Source organism: Lathamus discolor, chromosome 3 (genome assembly GCF_037157495.1).
Source record: "Lathamus discolor isolate bLatDis1 chromosome 3, bLatDis1.hap1, whole genome shotgun sequence".
Classification (NCBI taxonomy): Eukaryota; Metazoa; Chordata; class Aves; order Psittaciformes; family Psittacidae; genus Lathamus; species Lathamus discolor.
In genome coordinates this window covers 94,118,432-94,137,189 of record NC_088886.1, presented here as the reverse complement: position 1 = coordinate 94,137,189, position 18,758 = coordinate 94,118,432, and the positions used below count along the sequence as shown (strand labels likewise).

General features: G+C 41.1%; 1 protein-coding gene across 3 annotated transcripts; it reads right to left on the bottom strand.

Moving 5' to 3' along the window:
• Positions 1-378: 378 nt before the first annotated feature.
• On the bottom strand, positions 379-13,115 carry VDAC2 (voltage dependent anion channel 2). Of its 3 annotated transcripts, none has more exons than XM_065670680.1 (9): positions 13,013-13,115; positions 8,846-8,917; positions 7,761-7,810; positions 5,357-5,509; positions 5,221-5,273; positions 4,543-4,770; positions 3,205-3,355; positions 2,182-2,239; positions 379-1,467 (listed from the first exon to the last, which is right to left on the bottom strand). In XM_065670680.1, exons 1-9 carry the CDS (start codon positions 13,098-13,100, stop codon positions 1,376-1,378), a joined length of 945 nt encoding a protein of 314 aa, XP_065526752.1. In that variant the 5' UTR covers positions 13,101-13,115; the 3' UTR covers positions 379-1,375. The 3 variants fall into 3 exon arrangements, with proteins under 3 accessions (XP_065526752.1, XP_065526753.1, XP_065526750.1); XM_065670681.1 differs by lacking the exon at positions 13,013-13,115 and adding an exon at positions 12,839-12,979; XM_065670678.1 differs by lacking the exon at positions 13,013-13,115 and adding an exon at positions 12,166-12,532.
• Positions 13,116-18,758: the final 5,643 nt, after the last annotated feature.

Here is an 18,758-nt window from a genome sequence, read left to right as displayed (position 1 = left end):
TGGAGATAAAGCTTCCTAATCATAAACTAAGCACCTGCCCTATAAAGGAAGATGCTGTGAACTGCAGACTGCAAGACAAAGTATCTTCCCAGTTATAACAGGCTGTAAGAATTAGGCTCCAGGCACTCCCCTGAACTCAATAAAGCCCCATTCTTACATGTATATTCCATATTAAAAGCATTCACAACTGGTTACATTTGACCTTAAAAGACATTATGTTCACAGACCAACAATCCCATATACTTCTATTCGCTCTTAATCCTTCCTGGAAAAAGGATGAGTTTTACCATTATCGGGCATGTTTCTCACCTTAAAATGGGTATCTGCCAAGATGTAGTTGTCAACGGGAAAGCAAAATCGGATGCATTTTCTGCCATCTCCATTTAAAATGAAGCCTTTATTTCAGTCATTTTAAGCAGAAACCTCTCACAGCAGTTGGCATAAGTACGCTGTAATACCATTACACTGTTACATTCAGTTGCAGAGGTACGTCTCACTTCATACAAATATAAGCAAAAGGTGTGTTTGTGGTGAGGTTTTTCACCCCTCGGGCAACAGCATCAGGGAGCAGTTCTTAAAATATCTCAGTGTACCAAGCATATCACTTTGCACTCTTTGCATCAAGAGGCCAACTAGTACTACAGTAAAACTTGCCCGTGGAACACAGGGGGAATTTAACCGTTGTGTCATGACAAATCTTACCTACAGAAAAACACATTCAACTTGCTTGAGGAATCCAACTGTTCGATGAAAACCATCTATATTAAGTGTTGTCATGGGTGTGGGTCCTTAATTGCACAAAGATACAGAGCACTACTTCTTGGATTATTTTAAATTAAAAGTTAAAACTTAACTCAGCACTACCCTTATATCTTAACTCTCAAAATATCTGAGGCACAAATAAGTGTGTGTACTCATTTTATTCATAATTTGTCTTGGGATACCAAAAGTATTTCTTCTTCAGGTGATTAAACAAAATTGTTGACCTCATTTCAAAACATCCGCTGATCCATTTTTCATTCAATGGCAATATCAAATGTTAAAAGGAACATAAAAACAAACATGCACACAATTGTACGGTTTTCATAAATGTCTATTTCATTATTTGTGGGTAGCGCATTAAACAGTTAAATACATTTAAATAATGTTTAAGTGACTGTACTAATGCAGAATTTTAACTAGACGGGTAACCAATTTAACTAGAAACCAGCTAACAAGTAACTGTCTAAATACTTCAAATACAGCTCTTGTTCTAGGTCATCCTTCTTGGGGGGGAGGGTGTGGAAATAAAGAAAAGCCTGCTGGTCACATTGGAAATACATTTTAAGGCCAAATTCTTCTGATATCCCTTCTCTGCAGCAGCTTCTTCACCTTTTTAAGCCTCCAGTTCCAGGCCAAGACCAAGTTTATGGCCACCAGCATTAATGCTCTTTCCATCTATCAGGGCAGACAGTGTAAGCTTCACACCTGTAAGATTTTTAAACAGCATGTTTACAACATATAATCACGAGTAGCTTTCATGCAACTCAACCTCCATCATTGCAAGTCCCAGTTGTAGCTCTTTTCCTATTCAATTCCTTTTCTCAAAAGATTTCTATAGAAATTTACCCATTAAACCTATTTAAAGCTACTCATGTGAATCAAGCTGCATGTTTTTTTGTAGATGTTACAAAGCAGATGTACAGTCTCTAATTGATAAGTACAAGACCTCTAATTCCACATCAAGGTGTGCAAAGGAGAAAAATCATGCCTAGAAAGACACTTGCACCAAGGAACGGATGGAATGAAACTATGATTTTTATTGGTTTTCAAATAAGGAGTTAACCAATAGTTATATAGCATTAGCAGGTGTTTTCATATTTAATCAGAACTAGTTAAGTTCTGGAGGGTTTACTAAATACAAAGAGCAGTAAGTGTCATCTTTTGGCAATTAATGATTATTTCAAGACCTGCTATCATTCAATACACTATGTTGCAGAAATACCACCAGATACAACAGATTTTCCTGCTTAGCTAAAGGTTTGACGTGCAAGATAAGGTACTATAACACATTTACTTTGCCTTCAAGACAAAATTATTCTGAAGAGGGAAACAGTTGCATATGAATGCATAGATCCCAAAGATTTTCTTTGTGATGAATAAAAGTTAAGTATGTGACATAATTCATGGAATGACCCTTACCTGGCCTCAGGGTCTGGGTGTAACCCACTCCAACTAGACTAGAATTGTTCACTTTCGCCTGAAAAAAAAACAAAAAACAAATATATACAACAAAGCAATTAAAATGCTGTAACTGATTAGTTTTCTATCATCATTCAGAAGCTAGAATAACTACGGCAACACTGTCATTATCAACTTAATCAAATTTTACTTGCTCTTTCAATGCTCTATGCTTACAGGATTCTCTCCTCCCAGCTATGCCCTTGCCCCTCAGCTTACAGCTGAAGTAACAGATTTAAGAACAGACAGAACACAAGGGTTGGGAGAACTGCTACCGGAATGTAGTTTGGCAGGAGACCACTCCCACTCCCCGCTTTTCAGAAGACCACAGCAATTTACCACCACAGTGCCCAAAAACAAGCCACTTCAGAAGAATCCTCCACATCTGTATTATTACAAAAGAACTGGCATCTTGCAGGTCCAATCAGTCAAGCAGCAAACATTTCATAGTATCATCATAAAAAATATGTGCAAAATTATTTATCCCACTTGGCATCACTTCCTCTCCAACAATCCAGGTTCAATTCTAACTTTGTAACATACAGAAAACTCTGTGTATCACCTTTTTAACGAGCATCACCAGAGCTCCTGCACAGAACATGACAGAGCTCCCCCAAAACTGGTTTTAAAAAACTACATGAAGTTACAGAACTAGACATGAAGGGGTTTAAGTTGTTGGTTGGTTTTTTTTTATTCTTTAAAATACATTAAGTTCTCCAGAGCAACGTATCTGACAGATTCTAAAAGACTTTGCCATATGCAGCAATACAGACTTTAAATACATTATACCTTTATTTAAATAAAATTTATATTGTATTTAAATTTATTGTATTGCATTACATTTTATTATAACTGTCTGAATTGCAAGAGTAATTCCTATGCAGCTTCCTGACCTCTTACCTCCTTTTATACTAACACACAGATCAGCAGAAACTGAAAGCACACAGCGCTTAATGTAACCCTTTTGGTTAGATCAGTACTTACAGAGATAGAAGCAGTGGAATCCAACTTGTATTTAGCTGCAATGCCAAAACGAGTGCTGTTGCTACCTGCTGTCCAAGCCAGGTTTACAGCCGTTTCAAGACTGTCACTCACTTTCTGGTAAATTGACCCACCAAATTCTGAACCATCATTGCTGCCAAATTAAGCAAAAAGTTAGTTTCCTGTATTTACATAACTCCAACTTGTTTTTTAACTACTTGAAATTTTTATTTACATGTGAATTCTGAAAGTCTCAGTTGTTTCACATTTTTCAACAAGTGAAGAGGAGACAAACAAAGGCTTAAGTGCAAAATTAAACTGCAATAATTCATGGAAGAAAAAGGTACTTCAGAGTGCTACAGCTAATTCTCACACTAATGCTGAACTAAGTGCTTGAATGTAATTTCAGATCACATTATTAAAAAACTAACAGATAAATGTTAATAGTTAAGAAATGAACATTCTGAACTCCATGGTCACCGAATACATAGAAAATTCTTAAAGAATAAGATGACCTTTTTAAAAAGATCTGTTATGATAGTTGACATCAGTAAACTGAAATTGAATTCTCAGTCCACACTGAAGTGTTTTGCAGCTTCCTCCCATACCCAACTTCCAAAAGCCCAAAGACACACAATGCCCATCCTTCCCCTCCAAAAGGACAAACTTCTACCTCAAACATCATGTCACTTCCTAACTAAACACACTAGAAACATGCCAATTTTTATTGACTTGGATTGAAAACAACATGTTCTTCAGTAGGTTTTGATCACTTTGCTCTGAAGAACATTAAAGATCTAAATGTGGCAAGTCTGAAGAAAGTTTATAAACAAGATGTCTTATACTTTTTTAATTACATTGTTTAATGCACTTTTCATCCCAGACATACAAGATGAACCTACTCGAAAAGTCCAAAACCCAAGTTCTAGTCCTGCTCCAGGAACTACTACGGGCCTACTTACACAGTGCAATGCTAATTACTACCTCTAACAAATATACTGCCCTTAGTCAGATATAATTCAATCTAATGGGAAAGCTGGAAAAAGCATTATGATCAGCTCTGCGTAACTGAACTATTACACTTCCAATATGGATGTACTTAAGTATTTGGGAGGCTGAACATCATGCTTTAAGTACTAACAAGCAGCAGGTACTTACTGTTTTGAAAGAGAGAGATACAAAGTAACCAGTTTACAATTTATTTAGTTTGCTATTGAAAAATGAACTCCACCTAATGGCCTTCCAAGCACCTCTTTGTATTTCAAACATTTGTATTTTAACTACACAGAAAAGTAAAGAAAGCCTGCTTCTGTAAATCTGGACACAACTGTCAGTACTTACACATTAGTATGCAGTTGGAAGTCTCCAGTCTTGTAACCCACAGAGAAGTTATTTCTTGTCAATTTTGATTTGGCACTATCGAAAGTCATCTGATAACCAGCAAGCCAGCCTTCATAACCGAAGACAGCTGAACCATGGATTGCAGGTCCAGCAAAATCAAAGTCAACATCACAACCTAGGTTTAGGCATTCACGTTTAAAAGCTGACTTAATTTTACCACTTTTCTTTCTGAAACAGAGAAACAATTATCTTAAGACAAGGTATGATCTTTCTTAACAAACTGCCAAATTGGAGCCATATGACTCTACACAATGTATATACATCCACATTCATCTTCTAGACTCAGCCAAAGCACAGCTAGGCCATCAAGAAAGCACAGGGCTACTGCAAACAAGCATTTTGTATGGATGTAGATGCATTTTCACACCTCCTGCAATCTTACAATTATTTCTATCACAGAAAATAAACAAAGTGCACTGTTGTGACATGTCCAGTACTAACTCTGTAGAATAAGATGTGATGCTCAAGAGCAGAAGCCTTTAGCATTGGGATTTGCTAATTTGGATCAACAGCAAACCATACAAACATTTCTGTCATTACAATAGACCAAATGAACATTGACAGACTATGGGTGTTGTTACTGCCCTAAATAAGGTCAAACAGTTAAACAATTCTTACCCTGTATTTGGTGAAAATGTTGTATCAAATGTCAACTTCAAGCCTTTGGCAATCTAATTGAAGGGGGAGAAGACAGAGCTATAAATTCAGTTCTGCTAGTTACAGAAACCAAATAAATACTCTCCTAATCTATTACCTGATCTTCAATTGCAATTTCTGTTCCCAGAGTGTTATCTGTGTTCCATTTTTCTGTGAAAGTCAGCCCATACTCAGCCCACTTGTATTTGGTCTCCAAGCTCCCATTCACTTTTCCAGTGTCTGTGTTTGATGAACCAGATGTTGTGAATTCCTAAAAAGGACAGTGTTCATGTTATACAGAAGATTAATGTGATCCTGAAAGCATTACGCAGTGCCAAAAGGGAGAAGCCTTTCCTTCAGAAATACCAAGACCATCTTATTCTACGCTACAAGTTTAACAACATTAGGCAACTTGAGGAGGGAGAAGGGGTAACAACATGGACAAGAACTCGACAATTTGTGCCACATGGAGTCCCGTCCCTACTTCCCATCACACTGCGGTTTCTGCCACTATTACAAAATGTACAGGGTTGCAATGTAACTCAGAAGCAGGACAGGAGTTACTGTAAGTATCCTGCTTGAAAGCAGAAACAAGTTCTTGAAATATAAGGTTAAGCTGATACTCCTAAGGAGCAAGTTAAACATCAAACCAAGAGCCAGAAACACTGTAAGGCACATAATGCAACTCCAGTAAAATTCTTTGAAGGTCACATATGTATTTCCATTATTCCAGTCAACCATCTTCAAAGATAAATTATGTACAAGTGTACAAAGTCATAGAATGTCATCATTTTTCAAATTGGGGGTGGGGGTCCGGTTGTTGGGGATTTTTGTTGCTTTATAAGACTTCTCAGTCTAACTAATGCACCAGTCATTTCACACAAGCCACAGGCACACGTGTTTTTACTGAACGCTATCAAATTCCTATTCCCCTGACACTTTTGTTTGATGACACACAGGAAGAACATTCATATTTGAATTATGAGGTAAGTGTACAGTCTTACTTGGAATTCTTGAAAGTAGATAAAAGTCAGCAGTATCACTCTCATCTCCCTGTTAAACTAAGTAGTTTGCAATGTCTCTCTACTCAATTCTCACAAAGAACAAGTAATCTATTCAGAAACTAAAGGCAGTAACTAGCAAAAGTGCATTCTGTTTTGCAAATGCATGTTAAAGAGCTATTTCCACTGAAATATTATTGCCCTTATGATTTAAGAATTTTATTTTTTCAACTTCTTAAAACATATAAATCAAAATTTTATCTCCAACTTCCTCCAGAGTATTATTTTCAACTCCTCACACTCACCTCCCCCAGAAGGAAATACAAGTTTGAAGTTATGACTCCTTAAGCATTCATATTCTCATACTGCCCAAGACAAACTGCACGTCGCAAGCATGGATGAGACTGCTCTTTAATAGTGGCTGATCAAATTTAATCATGGCCAAGACATTTACTTCTATCATGTCAGTGAACCTCTAAACCATCCACGCAGTTGCATAATTCTGGTAAGGTCTATTACTTGGCGAGTGACAGGGACTACACAACTTCAAGTCTTAATACCTTCAGCTTTAATTTCTTGCCTTGTGCTATTTCTACTGCACAGGTATATGTGACCGCAACCTTTGTGGTAATAGCTTCAAGAGCAGCTAATTATTACATTACCTCTTATCTCTGCTTTAAAACATTTGCAGTATATATATGCCAGCAATTACTCCTATGGCTTATAACTGATACAGAATTCACACAAAGACTCTGATTTTTCAGAGGTATATCAGTATTACTGGTAGTCCTCGAAATAAGGTAAAATAAGAACAACTACATCTATTACAGAGGTCTTGCAAACTGTTTCAGTTGGCATACAGACTTCTGGGAAAAAAAAAAAAAAACCAACACAAAAAACACACCACATAACCCATGCACCTTGTTTCTAACAGGCAGTTACACTGTTAAAGCTTCCAGATATATAAACTCCCCTAAAAATCAACCTTTACATCTTGCAAGTTCTGTTCTAGAAAAAGTTACAGGAATCACTGCTTGGATGACCAAGACACCTTGTATGATCGTTACTACAAAACTAACATCTTTAAAGAGGAACAAAAGATTCAACATGCTAATTCACTGCCAACTACTTCACACAAGCATGAAGATGCCAGAAATCTCCTAACATAAATAGTATTACAAGATACTTTAGAAGTAAATTCTGTGTACTATCATTGATATACTAACATACTTCATATATTTGTTAGCTATTTGTTTACCTTCAAACGTAAGTGACAAAGAATAAACCTTTTTTTTTTTTTTTATGAGGATTACTAAAAAGTGTGACACCCCTGTTACATTCAGAATACAGTCAGATCTTTAGGGGCTTCTGAAATGATTTTACACCAAGATTTATTTATAATTTATGTATAATTTACATAACCTATAATCTACTAACAGCATCTGAGAGGTATACTTTCTAATCGAATACCAGAATATATTAAAAAAACAAATAGAATTATAAAGAGGTATTTAAACTCACCACTCCACTTGCAGATTTTGTTTTCACATCCAGTTTCACCAACCCAAAACCTTAACACGAACAGAAGTCAAAGTTACACCAAAAGGCTTTAAGACCACGTACATTTTCCAAGAAGCTGGTTTCCAAGCAGTCTTAGCAGTGTGACTGCTATGACACACATACATATATAAAACCAACCACAGAACGACTTAAGTAACACTCTAAGCTTTAGATGCCACAGTGGGTAGAGAAGGTTACTCTCAAACAAGCCAAGAGTTTTGTTCTGCTACCATCACATAAAGCAGACAGTAACATCTCAGTTGTACACTGCACATTTAACTACCAGTGACTTCCAAAAGTAAATTTAGTGACAGACAAAATGCTGCTTCTGGGATGGCATCACCTTTGTAGTCAATGCCATCGGAACAGCTACCCCAATACATAAAATTCATCACTCAGCACCAAGAATAAATATCTCAAAAAAAACTGTAAAAGTGAAGTCACTGGGAAATACACAGCCATTGTAACTGCAATATAAGTAGGCTTTATGGGAATATCAATTCATATTGTTACCCTTAGAGCTGAGTGACAGTCTTGGTGAGAAAGCCCCCACATGCATTCCCAAAGACCAGAAAGAAATAGCACTGTAACAAAGCAGAATTTATTTATGCAACCGCATGGTATTAAAATATTTGAAAATGTTGAAGGATTCTTAATCCCAATAGCTATTCCTCTTTCTATTCCAAAAAAGGCTAGTGTTGCAATGGTGTCTACCCCTTTCTGTAGGAACAAATGTTGTGGCTCAGACAGATTGGTAAACGAAGTGCAACTCCTAAGTTTAATTACACTTGACACTTACATTCTTGCAGGCCTGTACACCTCTGACATTTATGTAGCTAATGCAATAATATTTAACAGACTTCACATCAGAGCAGCCCACAAGAAACCACCAATGATCTGTTAGTTGACAGTAATGATACTAAGAACACTGCTTCCCCCTTCCCAGAAACCCAGGCATTCCAGCATTCAATTTCACATATAGGTTTAAAAAGGCAATTTAGTGCTGCACCACAGACATCATGTTTTATAAAAGGTACTAGTCTTACCATATCCTTTATTGAAGATATCTCTGGCAGATTTGCCAAGGTCTACATATGACGGAGGAATCGCCATTGGAGCTGAAAGGTAATGGGCTAATTAGTAGTGAACCTTTTATCACTGCGCACGCGCAAAAAATGCTACCACAACTCTTTAAAAGATACTCTTTAAGGCAGATTCATATATGAAGGCATTTAACAGATAGATGGCTCAAACAATTACAGTATTCTCTGAAACATGTATAGATTTTCACAGTGATGGTCACTGTGAACAGTGTTTTTCTTGGCTTAAGTTATTTGCTTGTAGAGGAGAGGAATTACAAGATCATCCAATTCTTAAGTTTTCAAGTAGATTTCTCCATACATATTTAATTATCAGAAATAAACTAACAGCTCATATTTCCAGAGTTGGAAGTGATCACCAAAAACCAGGAAACTTGCAAACTGTCCTTGTGCCACACAGTCAAATTTGACAGATGCTTATGAAAATTAGCCGTAGCGACCTACAAGGGTTTATTTTCAAAATGTAACAAGAGCACGTATCTGTTCTGCAGCACCATTTGCCTTGTATTTTCAATAGTAGACATACAAATTAAAAGGGAACATCTAGTGCCATTAACTAGCAATCAGTTTAAGTTTACTCCCTCCCTAGAATATACAGCAGCTGAAATTTGGGGGGGTTGGCTGGTTAGCTTAAAACAAGCAAGTAGTAGGAGTGCTGGGTCACTGAGAAAAGCACTCTTTAGAAGCCCCTTTCTAAAAGGGGGAGCCTCTGGCAATTTTGCTGTTAAAGAACCTGTCATTCAAGACCAGCTGTGACTCAGCCTCCCTGGCCCAATGGACAGATAGCAGCCTAAGGTCTCACAGGGGTATGTTTCTCACAGGCTATGTTTCTCCTCCCTGTGAAGATACACTCTATCTGTACCTTCCTTTGGGTAACTGTTACCCCAAGATTTCAATAGCAAAAGGCCACTGTTACAATGCAAAAGGGCAGAAAACTGCACATTTTTAAGAATTAGTAACTTCCCTCATGCTGCGTAGAGAGGGTGTGGGAAACTAACCAGATAAGAGCCATAAAAAGGCTAAATGCACACACAAAAAATCATCTCTTATCTTTTCAAACGGATTGGTCAAATTTGTTCTGCAGAGAAAGTCAGATTAACGCAATTGACTATCATTTTTTGTCAGAATTTTTGTTTAAGTAAATGGAAAAAATCTTTAGAACCTCAAAAATAACAAGTGCAATACCCTCAAGTTTCCTCTCAAAAAGTTTCTTCCCATCTTCTCAAGAGAAAAACTTTACTGGAACATCCAATTCAGAAAAATTTCCTTTAGGGCACCACTCCACTAAAGACTTGTTTCAGATTAGCACCCACACTCAAGAAAAACAACACACACAACAAACACACACACAAAACCCCAGAAATAATTACACCCGCCATATGCAGCCTCATTGTGTTAGCTGCTACTATTAAAAAAAAAAAAAAAACACCTAAACTTCTAGCAAGCAATGGCAAGGCACAAGACTTTCTGATCTTTCTACAATTTGCAGTGCAGTTTCCCAGAGTACCTTACTCCACATCCCTAAGCCATAAGAGAATAACTTCAACCACCTTCAAGCAAAAACATTTACATTCATAGCTTAACTATTTTTTTAAAAACCCTTCTTTGGTAAGGAATTCTAAACCCTACGACCATGTCACTATAGCAAGACAGCCATCAAGAACATAAAATAAGTCTGGTTTTCCATAGTTAAAGTAAATTGTCTCTTAAAAAAAAAAAAAAAAAGACATGAGAACGACTCAAGAGCACCTGAAGATTAAAAAGACTTAGCCAAATTCAAGTCTATAACAACATATGTCTTGAGGAAAACAAAGTATCTATAGCAGAACAGATACCAGTCCTGGTGACATTAAATGGTTCCTATTACTTATTCAATGAAAAGAAGCAGGTGGTAGACCAAATTACAAGAAAGCGGGAACACTTCTCTTTCCCCTCGAAATTTCCACTATACAGCAACCGTACAATTCATAAGCACTTTAATTTAGAGAAAGTTTAGCTATGCATCTTTCCTTTAATGAACAGGTCTTACATCTAACTAACATCTTCAGAAGAATAATTATTTCTGATTTTGAAGTTTTATACTAGCCTTTAGCACTGACATGCTTCTACAATACAAATGAGCTTTTCACTTCTGTTTTCAATGTCTCAAATCTGCCTAGACAACCATTACAGAGAAGACATTTATGCTAAGCAGTAATGTCCTGAAAGAAGTTAACAAACCGGTATCTGTGTTTAAGTGCAAAGGATTACTACAGTAATAAGAATGCTGCCGTTTTGTCTGGCCTAGTTAAGCATCTTTCCCATCACAAGGAAACCAACCAGTATTTGTCAGATATTCCAGCCTACATATCCCAGTTTTACACTAAGAAGTTAAAAAAGAGTACAATTGTCACACTGCTCTTCTAACCCAATACCAACAGGGATGGACAAAAGGGAAACATAGAATTAATTTGGCTAATAATTACCTGATAAGCATTGCCATCATCAGAATGCCCATTAAATGAAAACAGGGCCAAAAAAAAAAAAAAAAATCACTCCTGTATCCTCTAATGTTGGCAAGCTAACTATGTTTGTAAATTCTTATAATCAGAAGTAATTTTCTTCAGCTCTTATTCTGAAATGTCTTTCACTCAAAAAACTACTCATTAAAAGCAACTCAAATACAAGTACAACTTAACAAGAGCTCTGCTGTGAAAACAACTATCAGATAACCTTATTCCTCATTTCAAAATCAACTGGGAGCTTCACCCTGATCTTTGTTTCATGCCACCCTAAGAAAAAATAAATAAAAGCTTAATTGATCTGTTACTTCAGAGCCTTTCTTCTTCTGCAAAAAAAGGTAAAGAAACCCCGAACATCTCAAGAACACAAAAGTGTATTAGTGCTATCAGAATTACTACATCACTGTTTTCCTTAGAGGTAGTATTTCAAAACTCCCTCATGCCCTATAATTAAACAAATGCCAAGGACTTCCATGAGGATTTCTAGTAATTTTGAATATTGAAGATCAGGATATAGGCCAGATCAGGCTGTAATTACAAGAAAAAAAACAACCTAGCGTACTCATACAATGAAAAAAAAATAGCAATAACTGCACTTAAACTGTATTCAGTAGTGTAAATCACAACAGAGAAACCGGTATTATTCAAAAATTTCTTTGTTACAACACACTGGACACACGCTGGCCTTTAGACTTACACTGCTATCAGAGCCTAAGAAAAAAGAAAAACCACCTCACTGCCCTTGCTTCAACTCCATTCTCGTACCTCGGAGGCGGACACACTGGTCTAGCCGCCACGGCGAGGCCAACTTAGAGCTTTCACGGAAAAGCGAAAGCAAATTAAACATGTGAAAAAGAACTACGTGCTCCGAAATCGAAAGCGGGGAGGAGCAGAGCCTCCCAGCAGAAAAGGGCACCGGAAAAGGGATGCGCAGAGCCAGGCCGGGACGCATGGGCCGGCGGCGCACCCCCCAAGGGCAGGGCCCGGGCGGCGGCGCCCAGCGCCAGCTCCTTCCCCCATCCCGGGCCCGCCACCGCCGCTGCCAGGCCCGCCGCCAGGACGAGCGGCGCCCGCTGCCGCCACAAGGTGAACTCCTCCACGCGGCCATCTTGGGCATCCCGGCCTGACCCCCGCCCGCCGCGCCTTCCCCGACGCCCCTTATGTAACGCGGCCCGGACCGCACGCCGAGAAGGGTGCGGCGCCTGCGGGGGCCATGCGGGGAGGCGCACGGAGGCAACGCGTGCGAGGAAGCACACACAACCCCCGCCCCGGCGGACACGCCGCTAGCCTGGGCGCTGCGGAAGGCGCCTCCGGCCCCGCCATCCCGCGCTCCACGCGTCCCCCGACCCCGCTGGCCACCTACACGCCCGCTCGCACATGGGCGAGCCCCGCCCGCCTCCCCTGCTCCCGCGGGGCCGGCCGCGGCCGGAGCCTGCACCTGGCTAGCGCGGGAGGGCGGCGGGGCCGGGGGCGCGGGCGGGTCTCGCCGGGAGGAGGCCGCGCTGCTGCTGCCGCTGGCACTGGAGGGCGAAGTGAAGGAGACACCGATCCGCCCGCCCCGCCGCCGCCGCGCAGGACCCCAGCCTGCCGGGGCCGCCCTCCTACCGCCTACCCGCGCCCGCCGCACCGAGCCGCAGCCCGGCCGGCGTGAGGAGCCGCCGCCCGCGGCCAAAAGGCGGGGGCTGTGGGAAACGCCACATCCACTAGCAGGGAGGCCGGCGGGGGTGCCTCGGCCCGGCAGGCACACGGAGGGGCAGACCCGGTGGCGGAGAGGGGTCCTGCGGACGGGCGGGCCCCACGTCGGCGGGCGGGGCCGGGTGGCTAGGGGCGTTGGTAGCTGGCGCGCCAGGAGCCTGCGTGGTGGGTGTGCAAGGCGTGGTCAGGCTCAGCGGAAGGAGCGGCTGCCCGGGCTGCGGCCGCCTCCGGGTGCGGTGCTGCTGCGGGAGCGAAACTGGAGGGAGGGAACAGAAAAGGCCAGGGGAGCCCAACGCCGCTCCGGGGGACAGTGAGGCAAAGGGCGCCGCAGGTACCGGCTCCGCAGATAGCCTGCGGTGGCCTCACCCGAGGAGCATCTTCTTAGGAGAGTTTAAATGGGCGTTCTCCCCCGTGTGGGGGTGAGTGGTGAAGTGCGCTTTCTGCAGTACGTAGAGGTGGATCCGTGCCGGGGCCGCTGCCTTTCCCGAGGAACTACTAGTGTTCCGTGCAGGGCCCGCCTGCCTCCAGCCTTGGCGCACAGTCCTTCACCGAGAGCAGCCACGGAGAACAGCTCTTCAGCCCGCCAAGGTGGCATCGGTGGCGTTCGCCCAGAGAGTGCTTGCTGAGGCAGCCCTTGCCCCTCACAGCCCTCAAGACACTTTGCCCCATAATAATGGCCAGGCCTCGCAGAGCATAGGGGTGATAGCGCACTGCCTAGCATCTGTGCAGAGGGATGCTTGTATGTACTTTCTGCAGAACTTTTTGAACACATTACACCTAACATGCTACCCCAAAACCCATAGGTCCACAGCAATATCCAGCAGCACAGCTATCCCATAGCTGTCTGATAGTCATCTAACAAGGTTTGCTACCTCTTTTGTGTCACAGTCTCCAGTTACCTAAGCTAAATTTTTACCTTCCAGTCATCTCCCACTAGAAGACCCACACACACCAGAAGACAGCATTTCTCAGGTCAAGAGAAGTAATAGCCCTCAGAATGCTTCCTCATATACAGCTGTCCTGGGCGTGCATAAAACCTCTTGGAGAAAACAGTCACAGGACTGTTCTGCGAGAAGTCACTGCACAACTCTGCAGTAGGAATCACTGAGTCACCAGTGCAGACTGTTGCTAGGACAAGGACCCGCAGGATAGGCATGCAAGAAATTAATGGTTCTCCCCTACTAACTTGTTTTACGACCTGATCGGAATTCCTCAAAAAAAGTAAAACTCATTTACAAATACAAATTATATTTGCATAGTATGAAAAATGTGTATTACCATCCAGCACTACCAATTTACCAGAACACATGGTACAACAGTAATTTTCCAGCTTATTATAAAGAGCAGATTAGCAGCAAGACCTGACACCCTGCCAGTCACCTCCTGCTGGTTATATCAGTAGATAAGCAACTGATTTTTTTGGTGTAAGTCCAATACTTCCAAATCACAAGACCCAACAGGTTAGTATGTTTCATGTTGATATTTTTATATAAGATGGGTTGGCATTCCACAGAGGAAAATATATTGATGAATCAAGAAAGAAAACCACATAGCGAGAGAATGAATAGCAGTAGGAAAAGAAAACTAGTGCATCATATTGTGCACAGGAACATCTGTTAGGAATAAATAGAGAACAGATTAAGTAAAAATAGATTGTGGCATAAGTTATTCATTATTTAAAGAAATGCATTTATTATTCATAGCCATAGTATAAATCCATTCTGAATAAAAGTTCAATTACTTGCATCAGGCATCAGCTTCTTTGCCTTTTTTTTTTTTTTGCTTTTAAAGATTAATATTTCAGTCACAGTTCGCCTTTATTTTTAGCAATCCAGGAAATTAATTACTGCCCCACCCCGAGCAAAAAAAAAGGCAATGAATCACTTGCTTTGTGAGACAGAGCAGAGACCATTTGAGACAGACAACAGCACACAAACTCCTCTGCATAAACGTTCCATGCTTCTGTAGCAACAGCCTCCACCTGCCAATGTTTTTCACTCTCACTCTCCCCATTCCTCTCATACAACTGCCTTATTTCTTGCAGCATGTGCTAAAGCTTGGCGCACCAAGAAAGGCACACCTTCAGGCCTGCAATAGTAAGCCATCTAAATTATTCTGGACCTTTCTTCTTAGCATTTGCCTCACACCATTCAGTTCACAGACCTCCTGTGCCTGTGTGTTGACTTTAAATGGGATGGGTTTCCATTGAAACTGAGCAGCTCTTACTTTTTCATGGCACAAGCATTTAAAGTATTACCACTTCGTATGAATATGGCCATATGGACGCGTAACTGACAGTCATATTTTACTGGTGCCACTTGGAGGTGGGGAGTGGAAGAAAAACAACCAGAGAAAAAACACACATCACTACATCAGTTTACGGCCATTTGGACAAAAACTCTGCTTCTCTCTCCTTATATTCACATTACTGAAGTAATAATGTATGTAACCAACAAAGAGAGAGCAAGTGGCTACCGTATCCATCTAATGGCTTAGGTAACTTTATGTTCACTTCTAACATAAGCCTGAAGTCATTGTCTGCTCTCCCCTCCAGATGCAAACCTTTGAGTTGAAGATTTAGTGGAGAAGAAACCCTAGCAAAAGTCTAGCAATAAACAACTAAGTAAATTAGAACTCCTCAATCTGACCTCAGGGATATAACAGAGATTATAGAAGTAAAACCAGCAGGGAAAGGGCGGAAAATAGTTGAAGCTAGCAGGAAACAAGTTCAGAATAAACAAAGAAAAGTTTTTTTCTCTCTACTCAGTGGAATGACCTGCCACAAGAAGCTAAATGTTTATATGGGCTCCAGGGGAAACTAGACAGACTTGTGGAAGAGAAGTCCAGTGAAGATTACTAATGACTAATCCATCCATATGTCTATACAGCCTCTTTGGAGGCAGAAAATCCCAAAGATGCAAATGGAGGTGTCATGTAAATTTACCCCATTCTTACCCTTTTTTTTTTTTTTTTTTAAGCACACATTGCCTAAATCATTACTAAATTCATTGTCTTGGAGGCAGAAATATTAGGGTGGCTACACCTTTTGTTTGATACCATACAACTGTCCTTATACAAACCAGGCACCAGGAAAGCCCTAAGAGGACAACCGGAAGAGGCCCATACTGCCAACATTCTTTAGAGTGACAGACTTAATGCCTTGCGATTCCTTCCCCTGCCAAGCAGTTTTAAGTAACCTTCTTTCAGTTTAGTTTAAGTAATTAGGAGGAAGTTTAACTTAAACTATATCCTAATATACATTTAAAACAACAGGCCCATACAGAAACCAGCACATTTAAGTCATCTGATACAAATACATATGTAGAAAATCCCTTAGCTCGGAGGAACACCAACAAATATTAGTCTGTGACTTTAGAGCTGAGAAGGCAAACAGAAAACAAGTCTGACAAAGCCAACAAGGGTACCAACTAGTTTGCAGGCCCTGGTAAGGCTAATGAAGACACAGAGCACCTTACAACCACATAGCTAACCAAAGCCAATTGCCCACAGCTCTACAGCCAAAGCAAACTAAAAATCCAGTCCTTCTTGTTATAGCCAATGGAGACAACTGCAGACTTTTCAATGCTAAAGCACCCTATTCCCAAATAAGCCATTAGAATGTTGTGGAAAAGGTTCTGTTAAAGAGCAAGGAGAAATGAAACTGAAATAAAAACTAACCACATGCAGAAGAGTGAGCATGTATGTACTCTTTCTGTATTTATCTTTGGTTTATCTTAAACTCTTTTTCTTCCTTTTTCCTTCTGTTGCAGCTTTCATGGAAAAAAAAAAAAAAGAAAGAAAAAAGAATCCTGGGGCAATCTTTTTTTTTTTTTACTCCTCAGTAGCTCAAGGAGTAAGCAACTTTTTAACCAAGCTAAGTCCTACCTGCTGGCTCTACAAAGCATCAGGTTTCCTGACACCATGAAATAAGTAAATTAATAGGCTTCGTTCTTTGGAGGAGATATCACCTAGAAAGGGAGGGTCGGTCAAGCAATCAGATGCTGATTTGTGAGGAAAACACAACCATTCATGCAAAACCCACTGTTTGAAACTTAAAGATATATGGCCACTGTTGCTAAATCATGTGGAGGAACAGGTTTGAGTGATTAATGCGACAGTTCTCACCTGAAGTAAATATGAGAATGACTACTCATTTCTGCTGACATTGCTGACATTTCTGCCCATGGTGTAGACTGTAGCAGTTACTGTATCAGATGGATGCATGACACTTAGTTTTAGAGGTTTACAAATTTTTCAGTTCTCTAAGGGTTTTCATAAGAATGTGAATGAGGATTACATACCTCAGAAAACTCAATGCATTTTACACCAAAGAAATAACACTACAGAGCAATAGGGTCCCAAGACTTTACTTACCTAACTGAAAACAATTTGCTTGCCTCCATGAAACACTGTGGAGGTGGGGAGAAACAAAGCAAAGCTAAGCCACAGGGGAGAAGCAGGAACACCTGGAGGGCTGTGCCCAAGCCATTGCAAGTTATGTACAGTGTTCAGAAGTGCTATCGGGGGTTTAGACAACAGTTTGCCTCAAGCAAATCCTTTTCTGAGAAAAAAAAACTAGTGCTTCCCTGGCATGACAACCTGTTACATTATTTACAGGGTATCCTTATTATGCTCAGAATATCCTTGTGGTCTTTATTGTAAACTTCACTGTAAACTGCTCCGGATGCACAGATCCAAACCTGAAAGCATCTCTACAGTAACAGCACATGTTGTTGGCCATTTGACTTTTGAGGGACTAAGTTTTCTTTTACCTAAACAACACAAAAATCTTAATAATATTTGCTGTCATTCCAACCTGCACTTCAGCCAATTTGTCCCCTGAAGGTCTTTCTAAGGTCACCTCTCTTTCTAGGGCGCCTGTTTGTAGCAGGCTTTGCAAACACAGTGGTGGGAAGCCATTTGAAATAGTCAATCTGCAGGGGTTTTGGATGGCTGTAACCTGAGCTCCTGCCCCAAACGGCCTCAGACTTTGAGGAAGCTGCAGCTGAGGCCAGGCTGGCTGAGGTCTGACACAGATGTGTGCCACGGCTCCTGGAGGCTAAATGCCAGCATGCCTCTGTGTAGGTAAGGCAGGCTGATGTGGGGTAGGGCCACACTGTGGGACATGGCTCTTTAAACATGTAGAAAGCAACAGATTTCTGGAAGCAGATGTGTTAGCGGTAGGTTGGTGATGCCGAGTGACAGGGCAAAGCCAAGCTGGTCAGTGGGGCCCTGCACTGTGCTGCAGTGGTTGCTTTTTGGTTCTGGGTGCATCTTTCAGCTGCAGCAGCTGGATGTGATGCCAGTGGCCCCTGAGCAAGCTCAGAACCAGCCATTGCCCACCCATAAAGAGCATGGGGCAACCTTAGTTTTATCCTGTGGGCGCATAGGAATAAAGTGCCTGCTGTATACATCTGCTCTGTTCTCAGCCCCAGCAGTCAAGACACTTTGTGGAACAATTAATTCCCTGGCTGCTGCCTTTCAGGAGCACAGGCAGTGGAGGGCAGGCTTTCCCGGCTGGCTGAGCACGGCCAGGCCGGGTTGTAGGAGGAAACTGAGGTGTAGATGCTCTGAGATAGAGCCCAGACTCCTAAAAACAGGAAAGAGGGAAAGAGGGGGGAGCTGGGCTTCTTTCCACGTCTTTATAAAAGCAAACTGACATC

What these genes read in the sequence shown, in the direction of transcription:
- VDAC2 (XM_065670678.1), bottom strand. Translation starts at nt 12,517, where the DNA reads ATGCCCAAGATGGCCGCGTGGAGGAGTTCACCTTGTGGCGGCAGCGGG. An exon ending in CCAGTGTGTCCGCCTCCGAG is followed by an intron (nt 8,918 to 12,165) that starts GTACGAGAATGG and finishes ATTACCTTTCAG; the next exon opens with CTCCAATGGCGATTCCTCCG. An exon ending in AAATTGCAATTGAAGATCAG is followed by an intron (nt 5,274 to 5,356) that starts GTAATAGATTAG and finishes CCCTTCAATTAG; the next exon opens with ATTGCCAAAGGCTTGAAGTT.